Source organism: Vipera berus, assembly GCF_964194415.1.
Source record: "Vipera berus genome assembly, chromosome: 4".
Lineage (NCBI taxonomy): Eukaryota > Metazoa > Chordata > Lepidosauria > Squamata > Viperidae > Vipera > Vipera berus.
Window position 1 is genome coordinate 66,839,079 of NC_138206.1, and position 26,323 is coordinate 66,865,401.

Below are 26,323 nucleotides of genomic sequence, written 5' to 3' on the forward strand. Positions count from 1 at the left end.
TGCAATACCAAAGTATATACTTCAGGGTTACAGAAAATCAAGTATTTCTCTAAAATATAAATAGTTAGTTTTCTTCAAGTAGTCTCCCAGAAAACTGCTTTCTGGATTCAGCAGAACAGAATTATCATTGGAGACTCAGACCATAGCTATTATTGTTTTAACATTTCTACTTCGCTATTTAACCCAATATGAACCATTTGGGTTGATTGTTGTATAACATAGACTTACTTAGAGACAAAAAGGCAGTTTACCACTCAGCTGTCAGAAAACCAGAAAAGACAATGAAGGAAAAGAAAAATGAATAGCTATATTTCAGCTGGGATGGAAAAATAGAGTTTACCTAAAGCATCCAAGCTAGGTTGTAGGTTATGAAAGCAGTGAAATGGTACTAAACAGTCTATGTACTAAATCAAGATACTTAAAAAAAAATAAGAGCAGCAATTTAGATTGAAATCTTAGTACTCCCAAGTGCTTTTTGGATTTTATGTATTAAGGTCTCATACTGTATATTAATCTACAGTTTCATTTTCACATTTAATTCTATAACACAATCATGAACAATGCCAGTTATGTTTGCCTTAATGCCTTCTGTCTTCCATAAAACAGATGAGACATTACCAGATGAGAATACTGTAACATAAGAATACGTACCGATTCACGTGGCAGTAAATAAATAGTTCTCTCAATATTTTTTACTGTTACACAGCAGCTCACATAAGATTGCGCTGATTCGATCCATACTTTCCCAAAGAGAAATACCACTCCTAAAATGATAGAAAATGATAAGAGACAATGCACATTAATCAGAACAACTTAGCACAGCTGCTAATGGAAAAGCTACAAATTACTGAATAAACACACTAATTCACTCTTGGGAACAAAAAATGATTTCCAATTTGTAGTCTCTATTTGACAACTCTGCTGAAAGTCAGCAGTGACAGAGATTGCTTCAAGACTCCACTTCCTCAGGGTCTTGCGGAAGAACAGGGTAGAACAATGGCTAATTACCTTCTTTTACCAGTCTACTATAGAGAACGTCCTCTCGCACTGTATTGTGGTTCGGTATGCTGGCCTGACAGCCGCGGATAGAAAAATATTACAGAGGGTGGTGAGCACAGCACAAAACATCGTGGGCTATCCCCTGACACCACTGGATGACATCGCCAGGGCTCGCTGCCTTGGAAGAGTGAGGAAAATTCTCAGGGACAACTCACATCCTGGTCGGTACCTCTTTACTCTCCTACTATCCGGCTGGAGATACAGGAGTATAGCCAGCCATACCAAAGGCTGAAGAACAGCTTCTATCCATGGGCTGTCAGGCTCTTGAACGGGAAATAACTTTATGTATGATTGACTTGCGAGGCCGGTGTGTTGTGCAATTAACTCACATGGTGTAACAAGATGGTGGGTTTGTTGTCACTGTGAGTTGGGGGGGCACAAAGGGAAGCTCAGCCAATCTCAATGTATACATGTTCATTCATTTGTAGGCACATATCACAGTATGCAAGCATCAGATGCAATCTTTTTATCATGAAAGGGTCTTGAAAGTAGGCTTTTCTAGAATTTCTATTCCCTTGTTCAAAATCATATAGCTCTGTTTCTTTTATTATGCAATTTTAATATTGAGATACGATTAGAATTTTTATAAAGAATAGCCAAAATGCTAGTAAAATGTGCAATCTTTCAGATTCCTCATTTTGTGTTTGGAAATTTTGAGTTTGGAAAAGTCAAGGAGATCCAAAATATGCATCAGATCTTGTAAACCCAAGGTGCAACATCCTGAAAGTTCAAATGCACAAATATTATCATTCATTACAGGTTGTCCTCGACTTATGACCATTTATTATGTGACTATTCAAAATTAAGATACCGAAGAGACTTATGATCCCTGCTCAAAGTTCTGACTGTTGCAGCAACCTCACAGTCGCATGATCAAACTTCAGGGGCTTGCCAATATGCCTGTCCTTCTCCCTGCCCCGCCATGCTCAGAATGTCTCAGCTGGCTAGGCCAAGCAGCATGGGGGCCTCCTTCCTCCCCATTCCTGGAAGGCCTCAGACAGCGATTGGGTGTACTGGGCCCGATTCATAAAATACACAGGTATGGCTTCATTACATGGATTAATTCACCCGGTAGGAACTGAGTGCTGATTTTAAGTCTTTTTCAAACAATATAGGAAGAGGAATGGAGAGCACAAGCAAAACTTTGTTTAGAGTTGCAGAAGTTGATGCAAATATCAGTAAATCATGGTTTAGCATGACATGTTAATATTACATGCATATGAAATTCTCATTCATTTTGCAGTAAGATATGTCTTCCACATAATTTAGTTAATATCTCATTTGCTACTGTATAAGGATCATGATTCTTTTAAAACAAAAAGTAATGGAAATTTTCTTTCTCTCCGCATTACTAATTGAAACCAGGTGCAGTCTTCACTATTCATCCTTGAAAAGTTATGATGATAGGGTCTCTTTTCATAATCAAGGAACAGAAGTCTTTTCATAATTATACATCATTCAGAAGCTACTATACCGAATCTAAGATTCACACTGTACAGGGGTCTTTGGGGCCACTATTTTCTTTTCATATTAGTCACCAATTTCTTCAGAGCTGCAGTGATTATTACCTACTGCCACAAAACTTTACTGTATAGTTAATATAGCGCGCGCGCACACACACACACACACGTATATAACTCTTATTTGAGATATAAATGAATGTTAATTGATTTCTTGCTCTATTTTTTTAAAGTGAAATATTGGTAATTAATCTTTACTCTCCTCTTTCCTGAATCCAATGTGCAAATGATTAAATGGGCTAAATGACAGTAAAGATCTAGATTTTTTAAAAAAAGGATAAATGAAACTAGTACCATGGAACCTTTTGGAGTTCCCTGGCTTTGCAATTCACACGTAATTATTTTTAAGTAATATGCTGAGAATAGAAGAATACAACTTTATGACAATCGTAGACCAGCAATAGACTTTTTACAATATATTAAAAATAGTACTGACATTAATAGTAAATAATAACATCCCTGTTAAGAAAATGCATGTTCTCAAAATGTTAGGGTCACTCCCAAGTTTACGTGAGTGAAAAGCCGATAAGTACTAAACATTTAGGAAGCTTTCAGTTCCATCTCTGCAATGGAAAAATGACAGGTTTCTTAAAACTTTTCTTTCCACTTTAGTTTTCCTGGAGCACTCTAAAAACTGAAGGCTATGGTGAATGAAATGACAGTCACTTAGGATATATCATACATGTAGATTCAAACTAGGTTCTATTTTTCCCTAGTTTTATTTGGTTATGGAGGAATTTTGCATTTAAGTCATGCTATATCTATTTCAAGGCTTAAAGGTAAAGGTAAAGGTTCCCCCGTACATGTGTGCTAGTCGTTTCCGACTCTAGGGGCCGGTGCTCATCTCCGTTTCAAAGCCGAAGAGCCAGCGCTTGTCCGAGGACGTCTCCGTGGTCATGTGGCCGGCATGATTAGACGCCAAAGGCGCACGGAACGCTGTTACCTTCCCACCGTAGTGGTCCCTATTTTTCTACTTGCATTTTTACGTGCTCTCGAACTGCTAGGTTGGCAGGCTTACTCTATAGCTTTTACCTGTTTCCCATCTCAGAATGCTGTAAAGCTACCCTATTTAGTTAATTATTAAATTACTCCCATTAGAGAAAGCTTTGGAATCACAAAGTATAAGTCTGGAATCTGACACGGGCATATGTTGAATATAAACATACCTGGTTGGTTATATTGATCTTCATAAGCATCCAGCCAATAGAACTTGAAAATCTGTTGCCCCTCTTCCCCCTTTGTAAGTGGGAGCTGACTGGAATCCACTTGAATTTCTGAAGATACAAACTCATCTTCATGTTCATCAGTTCTGTCCCAGCAGGATTTATCATGGAGGGAAGAACATCTGGAACCAATGTGAAACAAGAAATGATATAATCAAAGTGACTACTTATTGAAAGAAGTCCTATTTCTCCAACTGTAAAAATTCTGAAGAAATATTTTATAATTTTAAAAAATCCTTTCAGGTCAGCTATGTATCTTGATGAATAATACAGCTTTATGAATACATTATTAGTGTTGACAGGACAACAAATATGCAGCTGTTTCCACAATGTTTACTTACAGCATTTGTTTCTGTTCCAATTCCATCTCTTCCTTGAGGAATGTGATCTCTTCTGACACAATTCCCATTCCTGGTATAGATTCATCAAAATCCCCATCATCAAAAATAATTCTATCTTGCTCATCTTCTGTAAACAACATTAGACACTTGCAGAGACTTACATTTGATTTGTAGAATGTAATGCTATTTACTTATCAAATGTTTTAGTAGAGAATAAGGAATAAATAAAATGAATAATAAATTATCAGAATAAAAATATATTCTTGGGCATTTTGCAGTGTGAATTCATGAATATACAATTGCATGATGCAGTGAGTAAATATGGTACCAGTATTAAATTACAATGAAACCAAATAAAAATCCTGTCTTGGAAATAAAGTATAAAACTACTATGTCCAGCAGATAGCCTTTGAAGAGTCATGTCTTTGACTGACATCTAAAGGGATAAGTTAGAACTTGAAAAACATTTTTTAGGATAGCAATCCACAGAGTCACTGTCTTCCTAAAGACTGCCCTCTATATTTCTTTTGCCCTCAGGATCTGGACTAGGGGTTCAAATGCTGAATATAATAAGTAGATAATAAATATTTAGACTGCAGATAAAGGTTATTGTCTCAGGAAGCTCTCCAGCATGGGAGAAGTGTTATGAATATACTGGTTCTTAAAGTATATTATTTCTGCCATGTATTATTAACACACAAAAGAAAAAGTGTCTATGCTTTCTACTCAGAGTCCAGAGCCCAGTGTCAACTGTGTAAAATTTTTAATTAAAAAAATAATGTAAACTATGTACTTAGTTTATATGTATTTAGAAACAAACAAAGGGCCAATAAACGCAGAGAATTAAACTATCATCTAATTCACCTAATAAGTGAGTATGTGGGCATTGCCAGGAAAGCCTTGGTTGACTGATTGATTGATTGATTGATTTCAAGGTTTATAAAGTAAGATTCTGGGCAAATAATACAGGAAAAATAATCGAAAGAAAACCATCTACAACGAACAGGCAAAATATACATATAAAATGTAAAATGGTGACCACACAACAAAACAATCACATGGAGGAAACCTATTAAACTGATCCCTAATGCCTGGAGGAAGAGCCAAGATTTAAGGGTTTCCTAAAGGCAGGAAGAATTGGGACTAGCCATATACTGTATGGTGGGGGTGGGGTGGGGGTGGGGGGGAGAGATCGCTCCAGGCAGAAGTGACAACCACAGAAAAGACATGTTTCCTCAGTCCCATAAGATTGCAAGATTTAAAAAATGGCACCCATAACATGTCTTCTTGTGGGAACATGTGCAGCAAGTTCTTTGTTCTTGGAGAAGGATTCCTTCATGCAATATAGGCCCTATGTAAAGTAGGGTTTTAAAGTATTTAAACTTTAAATAAATGAAGTTCAAATAAACTTTGAATTGCATCTGGAAACCTATCAGGAGCCAGAGCAGCTCACAGAGTATCAGTATTACATGGGCAAAATAAGAAACATTCATAATTTCCCACGCTGCTGCACTCTGGACTGAAACTTCGGGATGGTTTTGAAGGGCAGCCCCATGTAGATGCATTACAATAGTCCAATTGGGAGGTAACCAATGTGTGAGTGACCATATAAGGACAAAGACAGTAAGATAGGATCCTTTGTACTTGAGAAGATCACTTTAGGTAACAGTATTTAAGAAGTCAAGGAATATTATATACATGTATCTCATCAAAATTTTCTATCATTGAATAAATTCATATTCACAAATATTAGGTATAAAGTTTAAGGCTGAAGGTACACTGAGCTTTATTATTGATCAGGTCATTATTGATATGGAAGAAAAATGCCTTTGATCCAAATATGTCTTCCATCTCTGTTGTGGTCCCCAACCTCAGACCTTGAGATTCAGATGGTCCCAACTTTGTTAGTTTTCCAAACAACCTTAAAGACCTGTCTGCTTCCAAAAGCATTGGGCCAGGACAAGATGTGAGCTGGTTTGTATGATTTTCATGTTTTGGGGAGTTTCCTGACTCAAGTCTATAAATGTACTGCATTGATTAGCATTATTTGATTTACCTGTGTTACTGTTAATATTTTAAATTTTTGTTAGCTGCTCAAAGTTACATGTGGGATAGTACAATATAATTCTTTAAAACAAACAAACAGGTCTTTAAAGGTTTAAAACAGCCACATGTTGAAACTGGGAAATATTCTTGGATAGCAAAGGAGTATAATAGATTTAACAATGCTAGCATATTTGAAAATGATAGGATTACCAAAAATATTACAAATACCTTTAATAGATTCTTCTTTTATTTTTATGAGTTCTTCATTTTCCATTGGTTGTACTTCATTTTCATTATTAATACTCTCTTCTGTGATTGCCTCTGATCTAGCTAAATAGACTGAATGATTGGACTGTAATGAAGGGATTTCTTTTTTTCCAAGAGGGTTAGATTTTCTCACTATAGCAGTTACCTATAATTTCAATTAAACACAAATAATTTCAATTAAAAATGGACCGCAATGTAATTGATTTTATTCAGTTTAGGCCTTACCCAATTCCAGACAACTCAGAGTGGCTCACAATGTAACAAGAATAAAATGTAGTATGAATGTTACAAATAGTGCATACATTCCTAATCTTTTTGGTTTAGATTTTTTTGTTCTTTACACTTCTCATTTTAAATAGAAAACATATGCGAAATAGAGCATTCCATTTGAAGACTGAACATTTGAAAGTTATGACAACATTAAGCACCTCAGCATTTTCAGAAAAAGACCTGTCACCTGCTCTAATTTCACAAGTGCTAGAAATGAGCAAGGCTTTTCAAACGATATGATTTTCTTTACATTTTCACATGTAAGTTGAAATTGTGTAGGAGAAATATGGTGCTGTTTACAATCAATGAAATAAAAACCTAATTATCTTGTGAGAGATATAAAGAAACATAATTTTTTTTCCTACTCAGGTATAAAATATTCCAAGGGCCAAGGAATGTTAATAAACTGAAGAGAACTTACTAAGAGACAATCTCAGATTCTAGAAACCAAGGATGATTTAAGATAGCTCTTAACAATAACCTTCTACAAAGCAACAGTGTTCACAAAATGCCTTTTTTGTTCAAGTGAACCATGCATCTATAGTTCATCCCCATTACTTCACAGAATCCACCTCACATTTGACCTCACTAATAGATAAAATCCTGCTATATCCAAGTGATTATCTTCTTTTATTGAATCACATGTACAGTATATTCTAATTTATTTAACTGTATATAGAGGCTGCATTCCTACCCCTCTGAATTTTGCATTCTGGCGAACTCTGGAATTGCAATACTATAAACAATCTGTGGTTCCACAGAAATATGCATTGGTTTCTGGTTTAACACAAATTTCAGGGAAATAAATGCCCCCTACAATAGCAAGCCTATTTAATTCAGAGGGCAAAACAAAATAGTATTGGCACCCATAGGTACATTTTTTTCTAATTTGATGACTAAATACACCAGTATTATTTTTCACCTGTTAGAACAACAAACAACATCAAAAATCTAGAAAGCTAGAAAGCAACACTTCCCGTTTAAGAGCATTTACCTTTGAATCTTCAGATGGCACAGAAAAAGGATTTAACGGCATTCCAAGAATTCTCCTTTTTTTAAGCACTGGAACTGGTGGTACTATATGAGCAGGCTATAGAGAACGCAGATGTTGATACTGCTTTAATACAGTTTCCAAAATAAAGAAATTCTTATCTCTTCTACACTGTTTTTTACTCTCAGAAATGTCATCCTCCCTTCTTCTCCTCATCCCCCTACCTTTGCACAAAGCTTCAGAGACAGAAATGGTTGCAAAGTAATGACTAAATGCAATCTTCTAAAAACCACCTTTTTATTAACTTAAGCTCCCTTTTTACAGTCTGCAGCAGGCAAATCCACTTTCTACTAGGCATTTTTTTACAGCTGCATAAAAATAAATCATATATGAGCATACCTGACTTGTAATTAAATAGAATTTTAGCAACTCAATTATCAAATTTATATTTTTCTTCAAAGTATCTCAAGAAATAGTTGTGCAGTTGCAAAACAATATTCCCTGTTTATAACCTCTACCCTACAAATACATACAACATACATTTCCTACCTTAGCATTCAGATCTTGCAAAATGTCTCCTAGCAAATCATCTTTAGAGAGATCAACTACTTTCTGCAAAAGAAAATATAGATTTTCCATAAACTTTTGAAGATTTTCCAAATCCATGCAAGGTAAGCAATGATATATTTGACCTTAAGTTTCAGGAAACAGGAAATAATTGATAGGGAGTTGATTGTAAAATGGGTGACTTTATAAACGTTTTAAATAAAACAGGAAAAACATGAGAAAAGAATATACAATTCTAAAATATATATTTTATGGAAATTCAAACTTACATCAGCATTTTTCTTGCCAGTATTAGCCATGAACATGGATTTAATAGTGTTTGGTTTTGATACCAGAGTCTTCAATTTGTTTTTGTCATACGTGGAAGCTGTGTCTTTTCTTCCTGATAATAATAAAAAAATTAAAACATAAAAATCTATTCCTCAGGCACCATTAAAAAAAATCTAAAGCCAATCTTGAGTGCAATATTAAATCATAGTGTAGTGTTGCAAATAAGGACTGAGGCTTCTCTTATCTTCCATTCTATTGGTTACTATTAAGCACTTATACCGCACTTATGTTTTTGTCACCACTGTATAAATACTGAACAACAAAATCTGTGCCTTGTACCTTTTTTGCTATCTAACTGACATTGAACAGAAGGTAAAGGGAATGGGAATGGAAAAGGAACAATCTGCCATTATGTTCTTTCTGACAGGCAGAACAGCAAGGCATTGTTCTAAGGATTCATTGTTCCAAGGCCAAATCATGAGAAAGAATTTTCAGCACCTCACAAACTAACCGTCCCTCACCAAAATGCTTGATAGAATAATGTGAAAGTGACTGTGGGTGAGGACAAAAATGCATACAAGAGAATAACTGCTGTGTTAATGGGCACAAAGAGAAAAACGAGTTGCAAAATATGTAATCGAATAGAATTAGAGGAAAATGCAGAACAGTTTTGAAGGAAATAAATAAGATGTTTTGGAAGTGGGTAAAAAAAGCTAAACAATTATTCCGCCAGAGTAGATAGAAATAAAAGGTAATGAAATTATATTGGATGAAACCAAAACACAGGAATCTAGGAAGAAACATTCCAGATATTTGAATCGGAATAACAGCATTACCTTACTATACAACAGAATGATGATGTAATGAAAGCTATAAAAGTGCTGCAGAATAGTATGGCTACATATTTAGATGATGTTAAATAAAATATGGATGTAGTTTGCTTATGGAGTGGCTAACTGTTGTAAATCTGTGTATTGCATACATAAGAGCATTATATGGTAGAACTAAAGAAGAGTGAAAATAGTTAAATGCCTACTGTATAGTTCAACAGTGAACATGGAGTAAGGCAAAGCTATGTAATGTATCTTTAGTTGTTTAATGACCTTAATTTCAGAAAACAAAAAATAATTGATTGGGTTCCACCCAGAGTTGGTTGTAAGATGGGCAGCTTTATAAACATTTTAATAAATAAATAAAGCAGCAAAATTTGAGAGAATATACAATTCTAAAATATATAGTAAAAAGGTAAAGGTTCCCCCGCACATGCGTGCTAGTCATTTCCGACTCTAGGGGCCGGTGCTCATCTCTGTTTCAAAGCCGAAGAGCCAGCGCTTGTCCGAGGACGTCTCCGTGGTCATATGGCCGGCATGACTAGACGCCAAAGGCGCATGGAACGCTGTTACAGAGTGAGCGCCTGTTACTCGTCCCAGCTTCTGCCAACCTAGCAGTTCAAAAGCACGTAAAAATGCAAGTAGAAAAATAGGGACCACTACGGTGGGAAGGTAACAGCTAAAATATATATTTTATGCAAATTAAAACTTACATCAGCATTTTTTGTCAATATGACAAATATGTAGTGCTACTGGTAACATTAGAACAATATTAATTAGAGATATAAGCGTACCTTTTGTAGAAGATTAAAGCTATGTTCTTTATTCAATATGCAAATAATTTTCAGATACGTTAGATTCTATGATGCAACAAATATGGATCTGAAAATTTATTCATGTGACTATTACATTGTCTCAGTCTTGATCAATCACAGTGACCAATGTAGCAAAAATCAAGGGCTGAGGAATTCCAAGTTATGTATAAAAAACTGGGTATATCAAGTAAAATGTAAAAACAAACTGAATGAAGTGGAATTTGATAACTCAAGAAAGGTGCATGGTAAAAGAAGGGATTAATTTGTGCTTTATTTGGCTTTCTGTTTCTTATGCCTTCTGCACCTCAAAAGGTAATAGTATAATGCTGTGGTGGCAAACCTAGGGCACGGGTGCCACAGGTGGCACACAGAGCCCTTTCTGTGGGCACGCGCGCCGTCGCCCCAGTCCTAGGCCTTCAGCTGGGTTTTATAAAACCTTTTCACTTTAGGCCTCCCCCATGTGCAAAAAACAAAAAAAGGTTCAATCAATCAATTTCAACTTCTCACGGGGGAAAAAAAAGATCTTGCATAGTTGGAATTGATTGACTGAAGTTTTAGTCACACCGTCTGCTGTTACCACCGCAGCCACGCCCACCCAATGGAACACACCCACCCAATGGGCCACACCCACCCGGCACCCGACGATACATAAGTGGGTTTTGGGTTGCAGTTTGGGCACTCGGTCTCTAAAAGGTTCACCATCACTGGTATAATGTATATATATTAATGTACTAAATTACCAACCAGTACAATTGTCTCACCAACAATGTGAATAGCAACTTTGCAACTTCATTTTTGCGGTAAGTAGATTTCCATAAAAGCAGTTCCACAAAGCACCTATTGCTGTAACTGAGATTACCAAATGCATGTTTCATGATTATGGTATTGTCTGGAAACATGTACCATTTATATGGTAAATGGCATTTCTTATCACCGGTCATCTAGGTCCCCAATGACAAGATGGCTTTATCAGTACATTAAAAAATTCACCTGGGTTTGGGGGTTTTGGGGGTTTGTTATTTGGTGACTTCAAGTCAGTTTTTAATTCCTAGCAACTGTCTGGACAAGTCCTGCAGTTTTCTTAGTACAATTTTTCAAAAATGATTTGCCACTGGCTGCTTCCCAGAGCTGTGTGTGTGTGTGACTGGCCTAAAGTCACTCAGATGACTTCATACCTAATGCAGGACTAGAACTCATGGTCTCCTGTTTCTAGCTTAATGCCTTAACTAAACTGGCTCTCTCCCATTTATTTACAGGCAATATAATCACATCATATAAACATGCCCCATTTCCTAGGAATGGGCACTACTCACTGATAAGGTTCCATCTTCCCATTGTTCAGAGCCATCATACTGCTGTCAAGCCCAACACGTTAACCTAGGCTAAGAGATGCACAGCCTCTCCCAGTTCAAATGTAATATTGACATGAAATAAGTCACGTTCTGAATTCCTTATCTCAGCAATTTCATGCAGATAATAGTATTGAAGACAAAACAATACTTCATAATGACTAGATATTCAGGGCTTCCTGTTGCTATCAGTCTTGCAAGTAGAATTAAAATAATGTGCTCCAGTTCCAGCTTAGAGGGGCAATCAGTCAAATATCAAAAAGTACAGAGAAAATAAGCAAGAATATAGAAATACATAGAACATAGAATATAGAAATACATAAACCAACATGCTACTTCCGAATCTAGACAGAAAGTTCTAGAAAATTGGTTTTCTTCAAGAGCATCCAAAGATGGACTATTATTTTCTTAAGCATTTTTTCCAACAAAATGGCTAAGTTACTTAAGGCAGTTACCCAATACTTAATATATTCCTATCAGCATATATTGGAGAAAGTTGCTGAAAAAAATGTACTCACGTTTCTTGTCAGCATTAAGAGCATTATCTTCTAAGTCTTCATCAAAAATCTCCCTGCCATCTTCTACATAACCAACCCCATCTAAGAAAAAAATGACACCCTTTACAACCGAGTTGCTATAGTTTGCATTAAAAGTTGTTCTTAGTAAGGCAAATTAATGCAGGTTCACTTGATTTTTCCATCATTTTACAGTAGTACAATAACAACCCTGTAGTTTTTCAAATGACGCTGAACTACAATTTTCCATAACTATTGGGCAGACTGGCTGTGATAGTGGTTAGATTGTTGGAACAATTCCAGGGAGATCCATGTTCCAATTCCTTAGGTTATCTTTCACTAATCACTATCCTCAGCCTATCTAAAAGGCTTGTTCTAAAGGTAAAATTAAAAAGGAAATAATATATACTATTAGAAAATGCTAAACTCCTATAAAAATACAAAGATACAAATACATCTTTATAATCTATTGGCTCACTCTCACAAATAAAAACCAACTTGTCATTTCTATTTCTTGACATTTCTCATATTCTTGACCTTGCACAGTACATAATACTAGAAAAAATGATTTCCTTTCTGTTAACCATCTTAAAATGTAGATATATCTTCACAAATGACTTGGTAGATGATAACTTAGCAAACCAACCATATCACCATTTTTAGCTACAGCAGCACAACCAGCTATAAAAATCAAGCCAAATAGTCAGGAGAAACTGATTATCTTACTCCTGCCAATTTACATTTACATCTTAGCAATTTCTTTATTCAAATCAGTTTTATATACAGATAGTCCTCGATTATCACAATTGGGACAATTGCTTAATGTGGTCATTAAGCAAATCAGATGGCCATTACATGAAAACAGCTTCTCCCAATGACTTTGTTTGTTGGAAGCCCACTGAGAAGATCGCAAATAGTGATCATGTGATCCCGGATGCTGCAACCATCATAAATACAGATTAATTGCTAGCACTTGAATTTTGATCACATGACTGTGGAAATGCTGCAACAGTTACAGTATAAGTGTGAGGACTGATGTAAGTCACTTTTTTCCAGCACAGTTGTAACTTCAAATGGTTGTTAAATGAACTACCTATAGCAGACATGTCAAACACAAGGCCCGGGGGCCGGATCCAGCCCACGAAGTGGTTTCATGTGGCCCGCGAACTAATCCTGGAAACAGTGAGGGAACGGCCCCCGCTGCCTTGGCCCTGGCCGGCCGGGAGCCAATGTACAATTTTGTGGTGGCCATCTATGCTGAAACGCATTCAGTCTTAGCTCCACAAGGCTCTCTGGAAACAGCAAGGGACCAGCCCCTGCCGCGTCAGCCCTGCCCCCAGGGCGCGCGCTTGGGAGGTATCACCATTTGTGAGGAATGAAGAAATACACCATCGCCTGGAAGTGGCCAGCACACAGCCCTGCCTACTTCAGGCAGGCTAGGGGCTAGGCAGCATTGCGCTTCTCTTCAGATTTGTGCCACCCGGCTCAGCCTCTCGGCACTGTGAGAACACACTGCTGCCTGCCAAAACCGGGGAGGCTGGGGGCTGGGCAACATTGCGCAGGTAACATCAACTCTCATGCTGCTCATGGCATCCCCTTCCCCACAGCCCACCAAGCCGGATATGTGAAGTAGGCGAGGGCCATTTGCTGGCCACTTCCAGGCAATGGTGCATTTCTCCATTCCTCATGAAGGATGACACTTCCTCAGCTGCATTTCTTGCCTGTTTTTCTTCCTCCCTCATTTCAAATATTTTCCCACCATTCTTAGGAAGGAAGGAAGGAAGGAAGGAAGGAAGGAAGGAAGGAAGGAAGGAAGGAAGGAAGGAAGGAAGGAAGGAAGGAAGGAGAGGGAGGTCTGAGGGAAGTCCTGCCTTAGTCCTTCCCTGCTGCCCTTTCACCATCCCCTTGCCTCCTCCTCCTGGCCTATCCTGGCGGGGGGGTGTCTCCCATCCTATTGCTAAGGAAGCTTTGGATACAAAGCTAGGTCTCCTCACATGGAGATGGAGTGGGCCTCTGTCTTGACTTTGCCCTCGTACCCATCATGAGCAAACTGGCTAAGGAGAGCAAGCGCAGCAGCCTTGAGGAGGTAAGTGCAGCTGGGTGCCCCCTTGGGGAAGTGGGGATGGGCTTAGCGCCACGGATGCTTGAGGGCTGGGCTGGGCATTTGACCTCTGTGCCACAGTGCAGCCCCCCCCTGGCCTGAGAGGAACAGTGAAGCTCCTCCAGTGGACCATGCCTTGGCACTTGCCCCGGTCCCATCTCCTTCTGCCCATAGGTACCCTTGATGTGAATGATGTAGAGCTGGCCATGCCTACCCAGTAGACCACACGCACTCAACCCATGCCCACCCAATAGGCCACGCACACCCTGGCCACACACCCCCGGTCCCCCTGAGGGCAACCACAATGCTGATGCGGCCCTCAATGAAATTGAGTTTGACACCCCTGACCTATAGTTTCAGTTTTCCTCTATTATTATTTTAAGACATATTCATTTATTCTAGACTTCTACAAAAAATTCTAATGACAAGGGGCTAAACCAATTGCTCTCTTACTATGCCTGTTTTAAGAGAATTCTACCTTTGTTCCTAATATTACAGTTGAAGTATATGAACAATAACCACAATAACAGAATCGGGCAATATTGTTATTTATACAAATCAAGTTGAATCAATTGCCAGAACAGCTCAGTTAGTGCCACTGATTGATATTTATTAGTTTTCCTTTAGATACACACAAGAGATTGAGGCAAATTTTATAAAACATGATTATTTTAAAAAATAACAATGTTTGTTTGTTTGTTTGTTTCCATTCATTGCCAGAAAATGAATGGAAAAATAGTTTTAGTATCAGCCTGAAGATAAAAAAATCAATTTTACAAACCATCATCCACAATCCAGTCATCATCCTGGCGTTCTCTGACAATCTTAGAATATTGTTCTTCATCAATTTCATCATAAACACCTGCAAATTCCTCAACCTACAAAAAGAAAATAATTACTATAACTTTTTTTTAAAAAAAACAACAAATAGAAAATAAGATTCTGATATTCTGACAATATTGGGATATTTATTTAAATAGATATGCCTAACCCGGCTGTAGCAACTTCCTAAACTTAGTTGATCTCAGAAGCTAAGTAGAGTCAACATGGTTAGTATTTGGATATCGAACCATTTTCAGGTTACATGTTTATTATCCAAACTAATAAATTGAAAAAATAGCCAAAAAAATCAACAGCTAATTGTTTCAGTAACACTGCCACGAAAAACATGTAGATGCAATCACCAGGAGTCAACTTGATGCTTACAGGGCATCTTCATATTTTCATAAATTTAAATATATACATACAAATAAGAGACATACACTTAGTAGTAGCTTCTTTCTCCTACATAGCATTCTTCACTTATGAGTCTCAACATTCAAGGTAGCATGGTCACAGTTACAGGGGGGATGGGTGCTATGATCCATCCTAAAACTGAGTTAATAAATGTAGATAAATTCTGATAAAAAATGTATATGGGCACATGCACACAGATTCACTCACAAAACAATATGGAAGTGACACGCTGGTTAACAAGAAAGAAAACTGAAATTAGAACAACTTTTTAGTTACCTCATATTTTATTTTCTCACCAGCCTTTGCCTTCTTCAGACGTTCCAGAGCTTCTTGCCTTCCTTTTTTAAATTTTTTCTCACGACGTAAACGTGAAGATGCAAGATTTGCAGTATTTGTTATTTCTGAAAAAACAGAATAATTGATAACATTAAGAACAGCATGTGGGAATATAACTATCTAACAGACACACAAAAGTGAAAACTTTGATGATAATAAATATCGATGTCAATGAAAGATAAAAGATCTGTTGATTAGAATTCTACCCATTAAAAGAAATAAACAAAATGCTGTGCGTTAACATGTGTAACTTTGTTTGAATTATATACTTTCTTACCTTATAGAAAAACCAAATAAAAATGTATCAGAGACTGCTACTGCATACAATAAAACTAAATACCAAATCTTAAATTTAAAAAGGAAATGCTCTGTAAAAGGAAGTATTTCAGTGTTTCAATGTATTAATAAATCTTTAGTGTCAACTTTTATTGAATATATTATGTAATTAAATGTATTGTCACTACTTTTTGCCTTTTTCAGAATTCTTTTTCTACAAGCCTAAAGAAGATTTAAGAGCTAAAATAGGATATATTGGTTTATGCCTCCATACAGACACTACCACACAGTATCGTACTAGTTCATTTAGCTTCCCTTTCAGAGGAACAGCACAGAGAACAATCCTTGGAACTAATATGAAGAGTTAGCTTTGTGCATGGAACCCACAAATAAAATACCCCAAAATTTCAGACAATGGTGAATGATACTAATAGCACCTGAGACCCGAACATTACGTAATAAGAATGCAAAGATAAATATACTTAACATAAAAAGGGAGCTAATGAGGAAGATTAAGAGCAAGTCAGTCCAAATCCTTTACACACACACACACACACACACCTGTAAACATAAAATGTGAGATATATTACAGTCTACTAATATGGATGACAGAAGATAGCTCAATACTTGTGGGTGTAAGTATCTTTATTCCCAAGGGCATGGGTCTTCACCCACCCTCAAGCTTTTTCAAGGAGCTCTAGCCATCTTAAAGAAATCCTTGAGCAGCCAGGGGACATTTGCAGAGTGAGACAGGTCATAGGTATATTTAGGTGGACAAATGATGAATGTCTGTCATAATGTCACTGTTCTATTCCATGATATACAAACTTGTGACCAACAAAAATGAAAGACAAAGTTTGCATTGTGATATCACTATGCATATCATATTTTTATCATTATGGCTAGCTGCAGATTTCTATAGGACAGGGTTGGAGTTTGGCTATTATTCTCAACTTTTATGTAGAAAGAGGAAAGAGAAACTTCCCTGACCTGCTCGTTGTTTTCTTAGTGATACAGATAAGGGGTAGATAGAATGCTTATAAAATATGTTAAAGAGACAAAGCCATTTTGGCACTGCAATACTCTATAGCTATATATTCAATCTTGTAATTTCTTAACACAGTCTTGCTGAGAAGTATGTCCTGCTCAGGTCACACTTGGGAGTACAGCATTTGTTGGGGGCAATTAAGCTGACTTTGTAATAATGCCGCTTGGGGGTGTGTGAAAGCCCTAATAAGCAGGCATATACATAGAATGAAGGCTACTGCTAAGCTTGTAAGCCGCCCTGAGTCTTCGGAGAAGGGCGGGATATAAATGTAATAAAAATAAATAAATAAATAAATTTAGTCCTACACATTGTTTATCATTGTTCAACTAAAGCAGGCTTTTCAACCGGTGGTATGCGTACCATCTGTGGTACTTTGGCACCTGGCAGGTGGTACACCACTGTCCTAGACAAGTGTAGCAGGGGAGGGGAATGAGCTGAAGCGGCAGCAACATCGCACAACCCTGAGGGAGAGACAGCTGAAGCTGCAGGACTGTCGGGGCTCATCAGAAGCCCCAGGATCGGCGTGCACAGCTACAGCTGATTGGCGCTTCTGCAGGGCTATGGGGGCTGGGCAGAAGCCCCAGGATCGGCACACACTTCTGCAGGGCTATGAGGGCTGGGCAGAAGCCCAGGATCAGCACACATAGCTACAGCTGATCGGCATTTCTGCAGGGCTATGGGGGCTGGGCAGAAGCCCAGGATCGGTGCACGCAGCCACAGCTGATCGGCACTTCTGCAGGGCTATGGGGGTTGGGCAGAAGCCCAGGATTGGTGCGCGCTTCTGCACGGCTATGGGAGTGAGACAGAAGCCCCAGGATCAGAGCTTCCAGCGCAGCCGGAAGAGAAAAGGAGTAGGGGGAGAGGAGAGGCTATAAAAGGAGGTTTTGGCAGGAGAGGGGGAGAAAAAAAAAGAACGGGTAAAGAGAAGAGGACTGCAAAAGAGAGACGGAGAAGCGCAGCCTTGAGAGGAATCAGCTGGAAGTGCACAGAACAGAAAAGGAGGAGGGGAGAGAAGAAAGGATATAAAAGAAGGGAAGAGAGCATATAAAAGAAGGGAAGAGGATATAAAAGAAAGGAAGAGAAGAGGGACTTCTGGTTCCGCCTCGCAGCAATGCGGCCGAGGGACTGCAGGGCTCCACACCCCACAACTGGTTTTGCCATGCCAGGGGACCCTAAATGGCTCTTATGTCGCCCTAGAGAGGTGATGAAGAAAGAGGGGCACCCCGATGATCACGGAACGATGGCGATCGATCAGTTTGATCCTGGGGAAGCCCTCTAACCCGACAAGAGAAAGGCTAGCTGCACACCAGCGTCTCTAGCCCAAGCTGCCAGAAGCCAAAGTCCAAGAGCACAAACCAGAACAACGGTGAACAGCGTGCTTGGAACTGGGTGAGAGTATCGATCTTCTCTCTTCTATTTTGTAACTGATCCCTTGGAAAAGATCTCCAAAGCAAGAAATCCTCCAAAAGTGAAGGGAGGGGATCACATCCCCACCCCTTCATAGACAGAAGCGGCAAATTAACTTCCAAGGGTGAAAGAAATATACTGAAATGAAATTAATATTACTATAGTCTGGATAACTCTGAAAATTAAGAAAACGGTTAAGATTTTATATCCTAAAGAGTCTTGATGAAATTAAAAGAAAAAAGAAAAAGAATTCTTTGTTTGAAAAAGTTGGAAAACAAATGACTACTGACATCTAGTGGAGAACTAGAGCATACAACAATAGTACAACACTGACTCAGAAATTGGCAAGATGCCCAGAAATAAAGAATAATCTGTTCCCTTGAACTTTAATAACCCTCAGCTAAATAGAAAATTGTTGGGAACAAAGGAAGAAAACATACTGGGCCACCCATAAGCTTAAGAAGTGTCTGCAAAAAAAACCTTTAACTGTTGCCTAATCTCAATAATTGTTTGCAGAGAAAACTGACTCTTGGCTAATCTTCTAGGGGGGAATTTACTGGAAGGCTTTAAGGTGGCAAAACATCTTGCTGCAATTCTGACTGGTTGATAATTCAAAGACCCTTCAACAGAAGAATTGTTATAAAACAGTTTTCACTGATGCCTTGATAATTGGAAACGCATTGGATTACAAAAACCATAAGAGCCTTGGTGGAGCAGTGGGCTAATGCCTCCTTAAGTAACACCAGCTGCCTGCAATTAGTGCAGGTTCGCATCCCACCAGGCTCAAGGTTGACTCAGCCTTCCATCCTTCCGAGGTAGGTAAAATGAGGACCCAGATTGTTGGGGGCAATTAAGCTGACTTTGTAATAATGCCGCTTGGGGTGTGTGTGAAAGCCCTAATAAGCAGGCATATACATAGAATGAAGGCTACTGCTAAGTTTGTAAGCCGCCCTGAGTCTTCGGAGAAGGGCGGGATATAAATGGAATTAAAATAAATAAATAAATAAAAATATATAAAGATAAGAACTACATGAGATTTGACTGTTTGGATTTTAAGATTGGCTGGTTTGATAAACTTAAACACAGAGACTATGGCACCGGTGAAAGACTACCTGGAGGGAGGAGACAAAATCTAAAAGTGACAGGAAACTACACCTAATATTCCCTTCTGAAGGACCTAGCCTGGAACATCAGAGATCTGCAGAAGCAACACTCCAAGATGAGATACATATGTTCCAAGAGGAAATGTATGCAATACTACAACAGATTCAAATGACAATGGTTTCAAACCATGATAAGATTAAAAACCACTTTGACGACATAAATGAGCACATCTTCAATTTAAAATCGCAAATAAAAAACCATCAGAAAATGACAGTAAAGAATGAACAAACAAACCAGATAACAGAACACAAACTAGACTTAAACAGGGAAGCTACAAGTGAAGAGAACTAAAACTTAATACAAACAGAAAAAAATCTACAAAATTTTGCCACAACAATGAAAATGGAAACGATATCTTATCTGTCAGGACTTCAAAACAAACTTGAGGATAAGAAAAAAGATTTAATAAAATGGATTATAGAGCTGCCAGGAGAACTATTAGAGTCCGGGAGACAAAAAGCATACATCATATACAACCTGTCTTTCTCACTCCCAACAGTATTTACCAAAATACAGGAATTCCCTAACAAGCAGAATATGCTAACTTGGAAAGCTACTTGGCAAAAGAAGGCAGCTAGATTCAAGAGACCCGATTCGAATTACCAGATGGAGTATTATATGATTAAACACTTGTTTGAATATGGTTAAAAGAATAGATAATTTTGGATATAAAGGAGTTATAGTAAGAGGGATAAGAGACATTAGTATAGTATTTTTTATAATTTTGAAATGTAAAAATATTGGGATGATGTATGTGATGGAAAAGTTAGGACATTTAAAGGTAATTAACTTTGAGAGAAGTATGACCGAGAAGAATTATTTGAATACTGAGGGAAAACTTAAGCTTAAATAAGAACTTTAAAAACAGGACATATAGTGACTTAACAAGATGACTTTACAAATATAATTGAAACATATGCCGATCAGAAAAGATATGTGTGGATGTTATAAGATATATAAGTAGTACAGTATCTTTATAATATATGAAATATGGAAATATTTGGATGGTATAAGGAAATGAAAAGTTTGAGTATTTAAGGTAAAGGTAAAGGTTCCCCCGCACATGCATGCTAGTTGTTTCCGACTCTAGGGGCCGGTGCTCATCTCCGTTTCAAAGCCGAAGAGCCAGCGCTTGTCCGGGGACGTCTCCGTGGTCATGTGGCCGGCATGACTAGACGCCAAAGGCGCACGGAACGCTGTTACCTTCCCACCGCAGTGGTCCCTATTTTTCTACTTGCATTTTTACGTGCTTTCGAACTGCTAGGTATTTAAAGGTAATCAATTTTGAGAAAAATTTGACTGATAAGAATAGTCAGAATATTGAAGGGAAATTAAATATAAATAAGAATTCTGAAAACAGGATGCATAGTGATTTAATGATGATTTTTACAAATACAATTGAAATATGTCAATCAGAAAAGATGTTATATATGGATGTCATTACTTGTACAAATACAAAAAAATGTCTACATCCAACTTTGTATGCATTGAAAATATTAAGAATTATATCTGTCTAATGCTGATAAGGAAGAGGGGAAGATCAAGGAAACAAACTATTAATATATTGAATATGGAATTAAGCACTAAACATTGTCATTGTAAAAAATCAATAAAATATATTAAAAAAGGGAAGAGAAGAGGATATAAAAGGGAAGAGAAGATATAAAAGAAGGGAAGAGAGGAAATAAAAGGGGGAGACAATATAAAAGGGAAGAGAAGAGAGGATTTAAAAGAAGGAACGAGAAGAGAGGATATAAAACAAGGGAGAGAAAAGAAAGGATATAAAAGGAGGAGTGAATCTGGTTTCTCCATTGACTTTGTTTGTCAGAAGGTTGCAAAAGAGGATCACATGATCCTAGGACACTGTGACCATCATAAATATGAATCAGTTACCAAGCATCCAAATGTAGATTGACCCTGGGGATGCTGCAATGGTCATAAGTGTGAAAAATGGTCATAAGTCACTTTTTTCAGGGCTTTTGTAACTTTGAACAGTCACTAAATGAACTGTTGTAAGTTGAGGACTACTATCACTTTTTTCCCTTTTTTTTGGTCATCAAGTTTTTGACACTTTGCTAGGCGACTCGTGGTACTCAAATATTGCCATATCTTAAAAGTGGTACAATCTGTGAAAAGGTTGAAAAGCCCTGAACTAATGCACACCTATGGAAGAACAAGGACAACACCCAAGTTGTTACCAAATCCTCTGAATAACAGTGAAAAAACTGGATGTACTGAATTTGGAAGAATAACAGCATTCAAATATTAGGAAAATTGCCTTTAGAACACAGCAAAGTTGTCCTCTATTGCCGGAGAAAGCAGAACTAGAATCAACGGATATGAGATGCAAAGAACAAAATTTCTGCTTAATAGGAGGGCTTTAAACAGTGAGAGCTGATTAGCAGTAGAGTAGAAAACTTATGGTGGTCTGTCTTTCATTGGAAGATATACAGTAAGCAGAGACAGGACATCTATCTGTAAGAATGCTATAAAGGCACCTTACATCTAACAAAAAATAGATTATCTCAAATCCATTTCTGCTGATTCCAGGAATAGTGTTATCTCATTTTTGCCATAGTAGTTCCTCAAATTCATAAAAATCTCATTATCTATTCCTTTTCTCTAAATTACAATGCTTTCAATATGAATTCTTTCTTTAAATGAAAAAGGAAGAAATCCTGTGGGCTTCCAAGATTAAAAGAAACTAGCTGCAACATTTTCTTACCATACTTCTTTCACAATATGCCTGTGATGGCTGATCTAACTTTAACAATAATCTAGTTTCATCTCAAAAACGTATGTCTTGAAAACTTGTTATTTCAGCCATATACAACTGCAGTAATATAGTTTTAATGCATCTGAAGATCCTTAGAAACTATCACTCATATAAAAAACGATAAATTTGAGTCTTCAGTGAAAAAATCCAGTCAAAAAGCCATTAGAAGAAAAGTAGAATTAAAGACAACTACTTGACAATAAGTATCTAGCTAGATGACAGTGCTTAGTTAATTTTGACTTGAAAAGCAGGACAGACTGAGAACTAGTTAATATTTGGATGGGAGACAAAGAAATACCAAGATAACAGGCTAGAGCTGAAAAACATGTGTCAGAAGAAATAATGGAAAATGGAAAGCCACTTCCTTATCACAGTCATTAAAACTTCACAGGTGTGTTATGTAATTCCCAAAGATTTGAGCTCTCAGGCTTTAAACCTTGAGAGTAAAGCACCACCGACGTCAGTAAGAATTACTGTAGGCCCAAGTAAACATTCATGGAGCTGCACTAACCATGGAGCATCATTGAAAAGGTTTGAGAAATTTTAAAAACTGGGCTTATGGCACAGAAATTCCTAAAAAAAATACTATTTTTTAAAAAAAATCAACGTTGCACCCTCTTTCTGAGAAGCCAAAATATTTATTTCCTTTTTTTTATTAAAAAGTTTTACAAAAACAAAATTTTACAATATATCCCCAAATCCCTCCCACCCCAAACCCACCCACTTCCCCCCACTTCCCAGAGCTAAATACAGGATTATAGTTACAATAATCATATTCTAAATAAAAATTATGCATAATATACAATTAACCAAATTTATAATGCGCTTTAACTCTCTTTTAACATAACTACAAACAACGTACCAATAACAATATCCCACTAAAATCTACTCATAAGCTAAATGGTACTTTTTAGTCCCATATTTGTTTTGAATATAATTTATCCATCTCCTCCAAACCCAGAGGTTCAGCTTATGCCCACCCCCCGCCTAAATCTCCCATTCACGTCTACCAACAATCTCTCGGTCCTTTGCTAGCAGTCACCCAGTCTGAGTCTCTCCTCCTCCGCCACCACCTCATCCCACATCCCGAGGCACGCTAACCTCCGTGGCAATCGTCGTTCTGCAGACGCTCGCTCAGCTCCATAGTGAAGACGGGTGTGCGGGGGGGGGGGGGAATAAAAGCGCGTCTCGCCGATCCCTCCCAGACCAAATCCCAACTTCACGCTCTCGCGCCAAAGCGCCTGAAAGTGGCGCGAGAAAAGAAACCCAAGTGCCCCGGCTGGCCGAACAGCCAATTAGAAGCCAGATGACGATATCCGCTTTTCCTATTCCGCTTCAGGGTGGGAAGAGGACGAGCTAGTGTGGGCGAGCCGGCTCCTTCTGGAGAAAGGAAAGCGGGCGCGCGAATATTGCGGGAAACTATCGTTTTCTATATATGGTTTCCTGTATCCCAGATGTCTTGGGATAGTGACACGGACGGCTGAGGAGGAGGAGGAGGAGGAGGAATAAAGGAATGAAGCTTCTGACTTGCCCTAAGCCAATAGAAGAAGAGTTTATATAAAAGGGGGCAGGATCAATGAAATTGACAAGTACGAATCGTTCATTTTCAGGCATGGGCTCTGAATTGAAATATGTTATTCATTTTTTTAATATTTATTTAATATATAAAAAGGCAAAGAGAAATAGAAATAAGAAATTAGGAAGGAAAAAGAGGGGGGAGGGGAAAAGTGAGATACAAGGGAAAAAAGGGGAAAAAAAGGTGTTGACTTTCGACTCTTTTTAGCGCAGTACAGGATAAAAACACTCCAGCCTCAACTTTTTTGCTTTTACACATTAGTATATAACTACACATTTCTATAATGGTAAATCTTTCTAATCGACAAAACCAAAGTCAAAATTTCGTGTTTTTTTTCATCACAAGCACAAAATTCAGAAGTGAGGTCCAAGTGAAAAAAGTACTTAAATATATTGTCCTCTTTGAATAAAATGATCAATTTAACCATCCCTGCTTTATCTTCCTTGCTATGGAAATAGTGTGTATTTTTATTTGCACCTAATAATCTTTGTGAACTATCACCATTTTTATGAACAAGGTTCACTGTATTCTTTCAGATTCTTTGACCTTACAGGGAAAAGTACTCTTTTTCCCTTTTTTCACTTTTTCATATTTAAATATGTTATTCAGAAGCAATATTGCAAATGATAAAATTGTGTCCTTATTACTCTACCCCTACCCACCCACTCGTGGGCTAAATTCACATCTCAGTGTTAAAAGGAAAGTGAAATTTGTAAATACATTATTGCCTATCCTAATATATCTCTGATCTTTCACTCTTTTAATCATTTGAAATGTGCATGTGAAATTTAAATTTACATTTTTTTTCTCCTGTCATTTGTCAAAATTTGATCTTTACATTAGTTTGAATTTGGTTTACTGTGTTTTTATATACTTTAAGCTGTTCCAAAGAATTTAGTACAAATGTATAAAATAAATCACATAGAGTTTAATACACACTTGATCAGTCTCTTTGCTATAGGGTTATTGTATATATTTGCTATTGTTATTTCAGTTCTGTTATTGAATTAGCTTCACTTATATAATGAGACATGAAGGTAAAGAATTGACATGCACAAGTCGGATCACTATTTAATTATACAGCCTAAACTGACGCTATAGAACCATCTTGACTTTCTAGTCAGTCCTTAGACTTATGAAGGATATGTGCATTGCCATTAATTTTGAACTCCAAACTCATTTCAATCAAAGTCAACACGAATATTGGCATAAAGTATCTAAAATAGTTTGCTCAACTAGTTTAATTTTCTGAATTTGTGTAATAAATTAAGACATAAACAACTGACACTGGCTGGATTTAGCACAATATTCTAGAGACCTACATGTGGATGTCTGGTTTGTGGTTCAGTAGGAATACAGTAGGAATACAATTTAGTAGGAATACAGAAAGCTTGTTCATTACCAGGAATGAGTTGTTTTACAGTATATTCCATTATGGATAGGCTTGCCTTATGCGTGACTTACCAAGCTTGTTAAAACATCTCACCAAAGATACTGGGATTCTTACTCCCAAAATGTGTGCTTAATAATTCAACTTCACATGTATGTACTACTTTATTAGTCTTTATGATCACATTACATTTTATTTTTTAATTACATGGATTATTTTCTAAACTGAATTGAATTGCGTTTTAACACATTTGCATTGACATACAATGCTTTGTGCTACACAAAAATTGTCTGTTATCATTGCTTCAGTGGAAATTATTTATTCATTCATTCATTCATTCATTCATTCTTATCCCAATTTTATTATTTTCACAAATAACTCAAGGCAGCAAACATATCCAACACACCTTCCTCCTTCTGTTTCCCCCACCACAACAGCTCTGTGAGGTGAGTTGGACTGAGAGAGAGTGATTGGCTCAAGGTCACCCAAATGGCTTTTATGGCTAAGGTTGAACTTGAACCTCATAGTCTCTTGATTTCTAGCCTGGTGTCTTAACCACTAGACCAAACTTGCTTTCTTTAAAATTAAGTCTTTTATCCTAGTGTCTGGTCTTTAATATGTGCAAATCTTAATTGCTTCCTAGACTGAAATTTCAAATAAGCGTGTTAGATTTTCTGATGCACAGCTCCAGTGAGATCTGAGTAGATCTTTTTTATAACTTAGCAAGCCGTAACTTTACATATAGACATGAAAAAGAGAAAACCGATCAGCAGTTTCAGTCATCCTGTTGCAAATAGTCTTATCTCCAGCAAGTTATGCTGACATGATCTTTAACCTTATTTCAACAGTCATAATGTACAACTTGGCAAAACCTTTGTCCGTTTCTATGAAGTGGAAAAAGAATATTTGTTCAATTTGTAAATGAAAAGTGTGCATGCAAAGGGATTTAA

At 37.4% G+C, this 26,323-nt stretch overlaps 1 protein-coding gene across 1 annotated transcript in view; it reads right to left on the bottom strand.

Annotated features, from left to right (window-relative positions):
* The window catches only part of POLA1 (DNA polymerase alpha 1, catalytic subunit), a 275,468-nt gene extending 251,906 nt beyond the window's left edge, over positions 1–23,562 (bottom strand). Inside the window, exons 1-11 of the mRNA XM_081327009.1 lie at positions 23,509–23,562; positions 15,677–15,801; positions 14,946–15,042; positions 12,067–12,147; positions 8,554–8,666; positions 8,267–8,329; positions 7,721–7,816; positions 6,418–6,601; positions 4,144–4,270; positions 3,746–3,924; positions 652–764 (exon numbers count right to left, since the gene is read on the bottom strand). Of these exons, the coding sequence (XP_081183135.1) occupies positions 652–764; positions 3,746–3,924; positions 4,144–4,270; positions 6,418–6,601; positions 7,721–7,816; positions 8,267–8,329; positions 8,554–8,666; positions 12,067–12,147; positions 14,946–15,042; positions 15,677–15,801; positions 23,509–23,551 (1,221 nt within the window). The 5' untranslated portion in view covers positions 23,552–23,562. The remainder of the gene's footprint in view (positions 1–651; positions 765–3,745; positions 3,925–4,143; positions 4,271–6,417; positions 6,602–7,720; positions 7,817–8,266; positions 8,330–8,553; positions 8,667–12,066; positions 12,148–14,945; positions 15,043–15,676; positions 15,802–23,508) is intronic.
* Between the last annotated feature and the right edge of the window lie 2,761 nt (positions 23,563–26,323).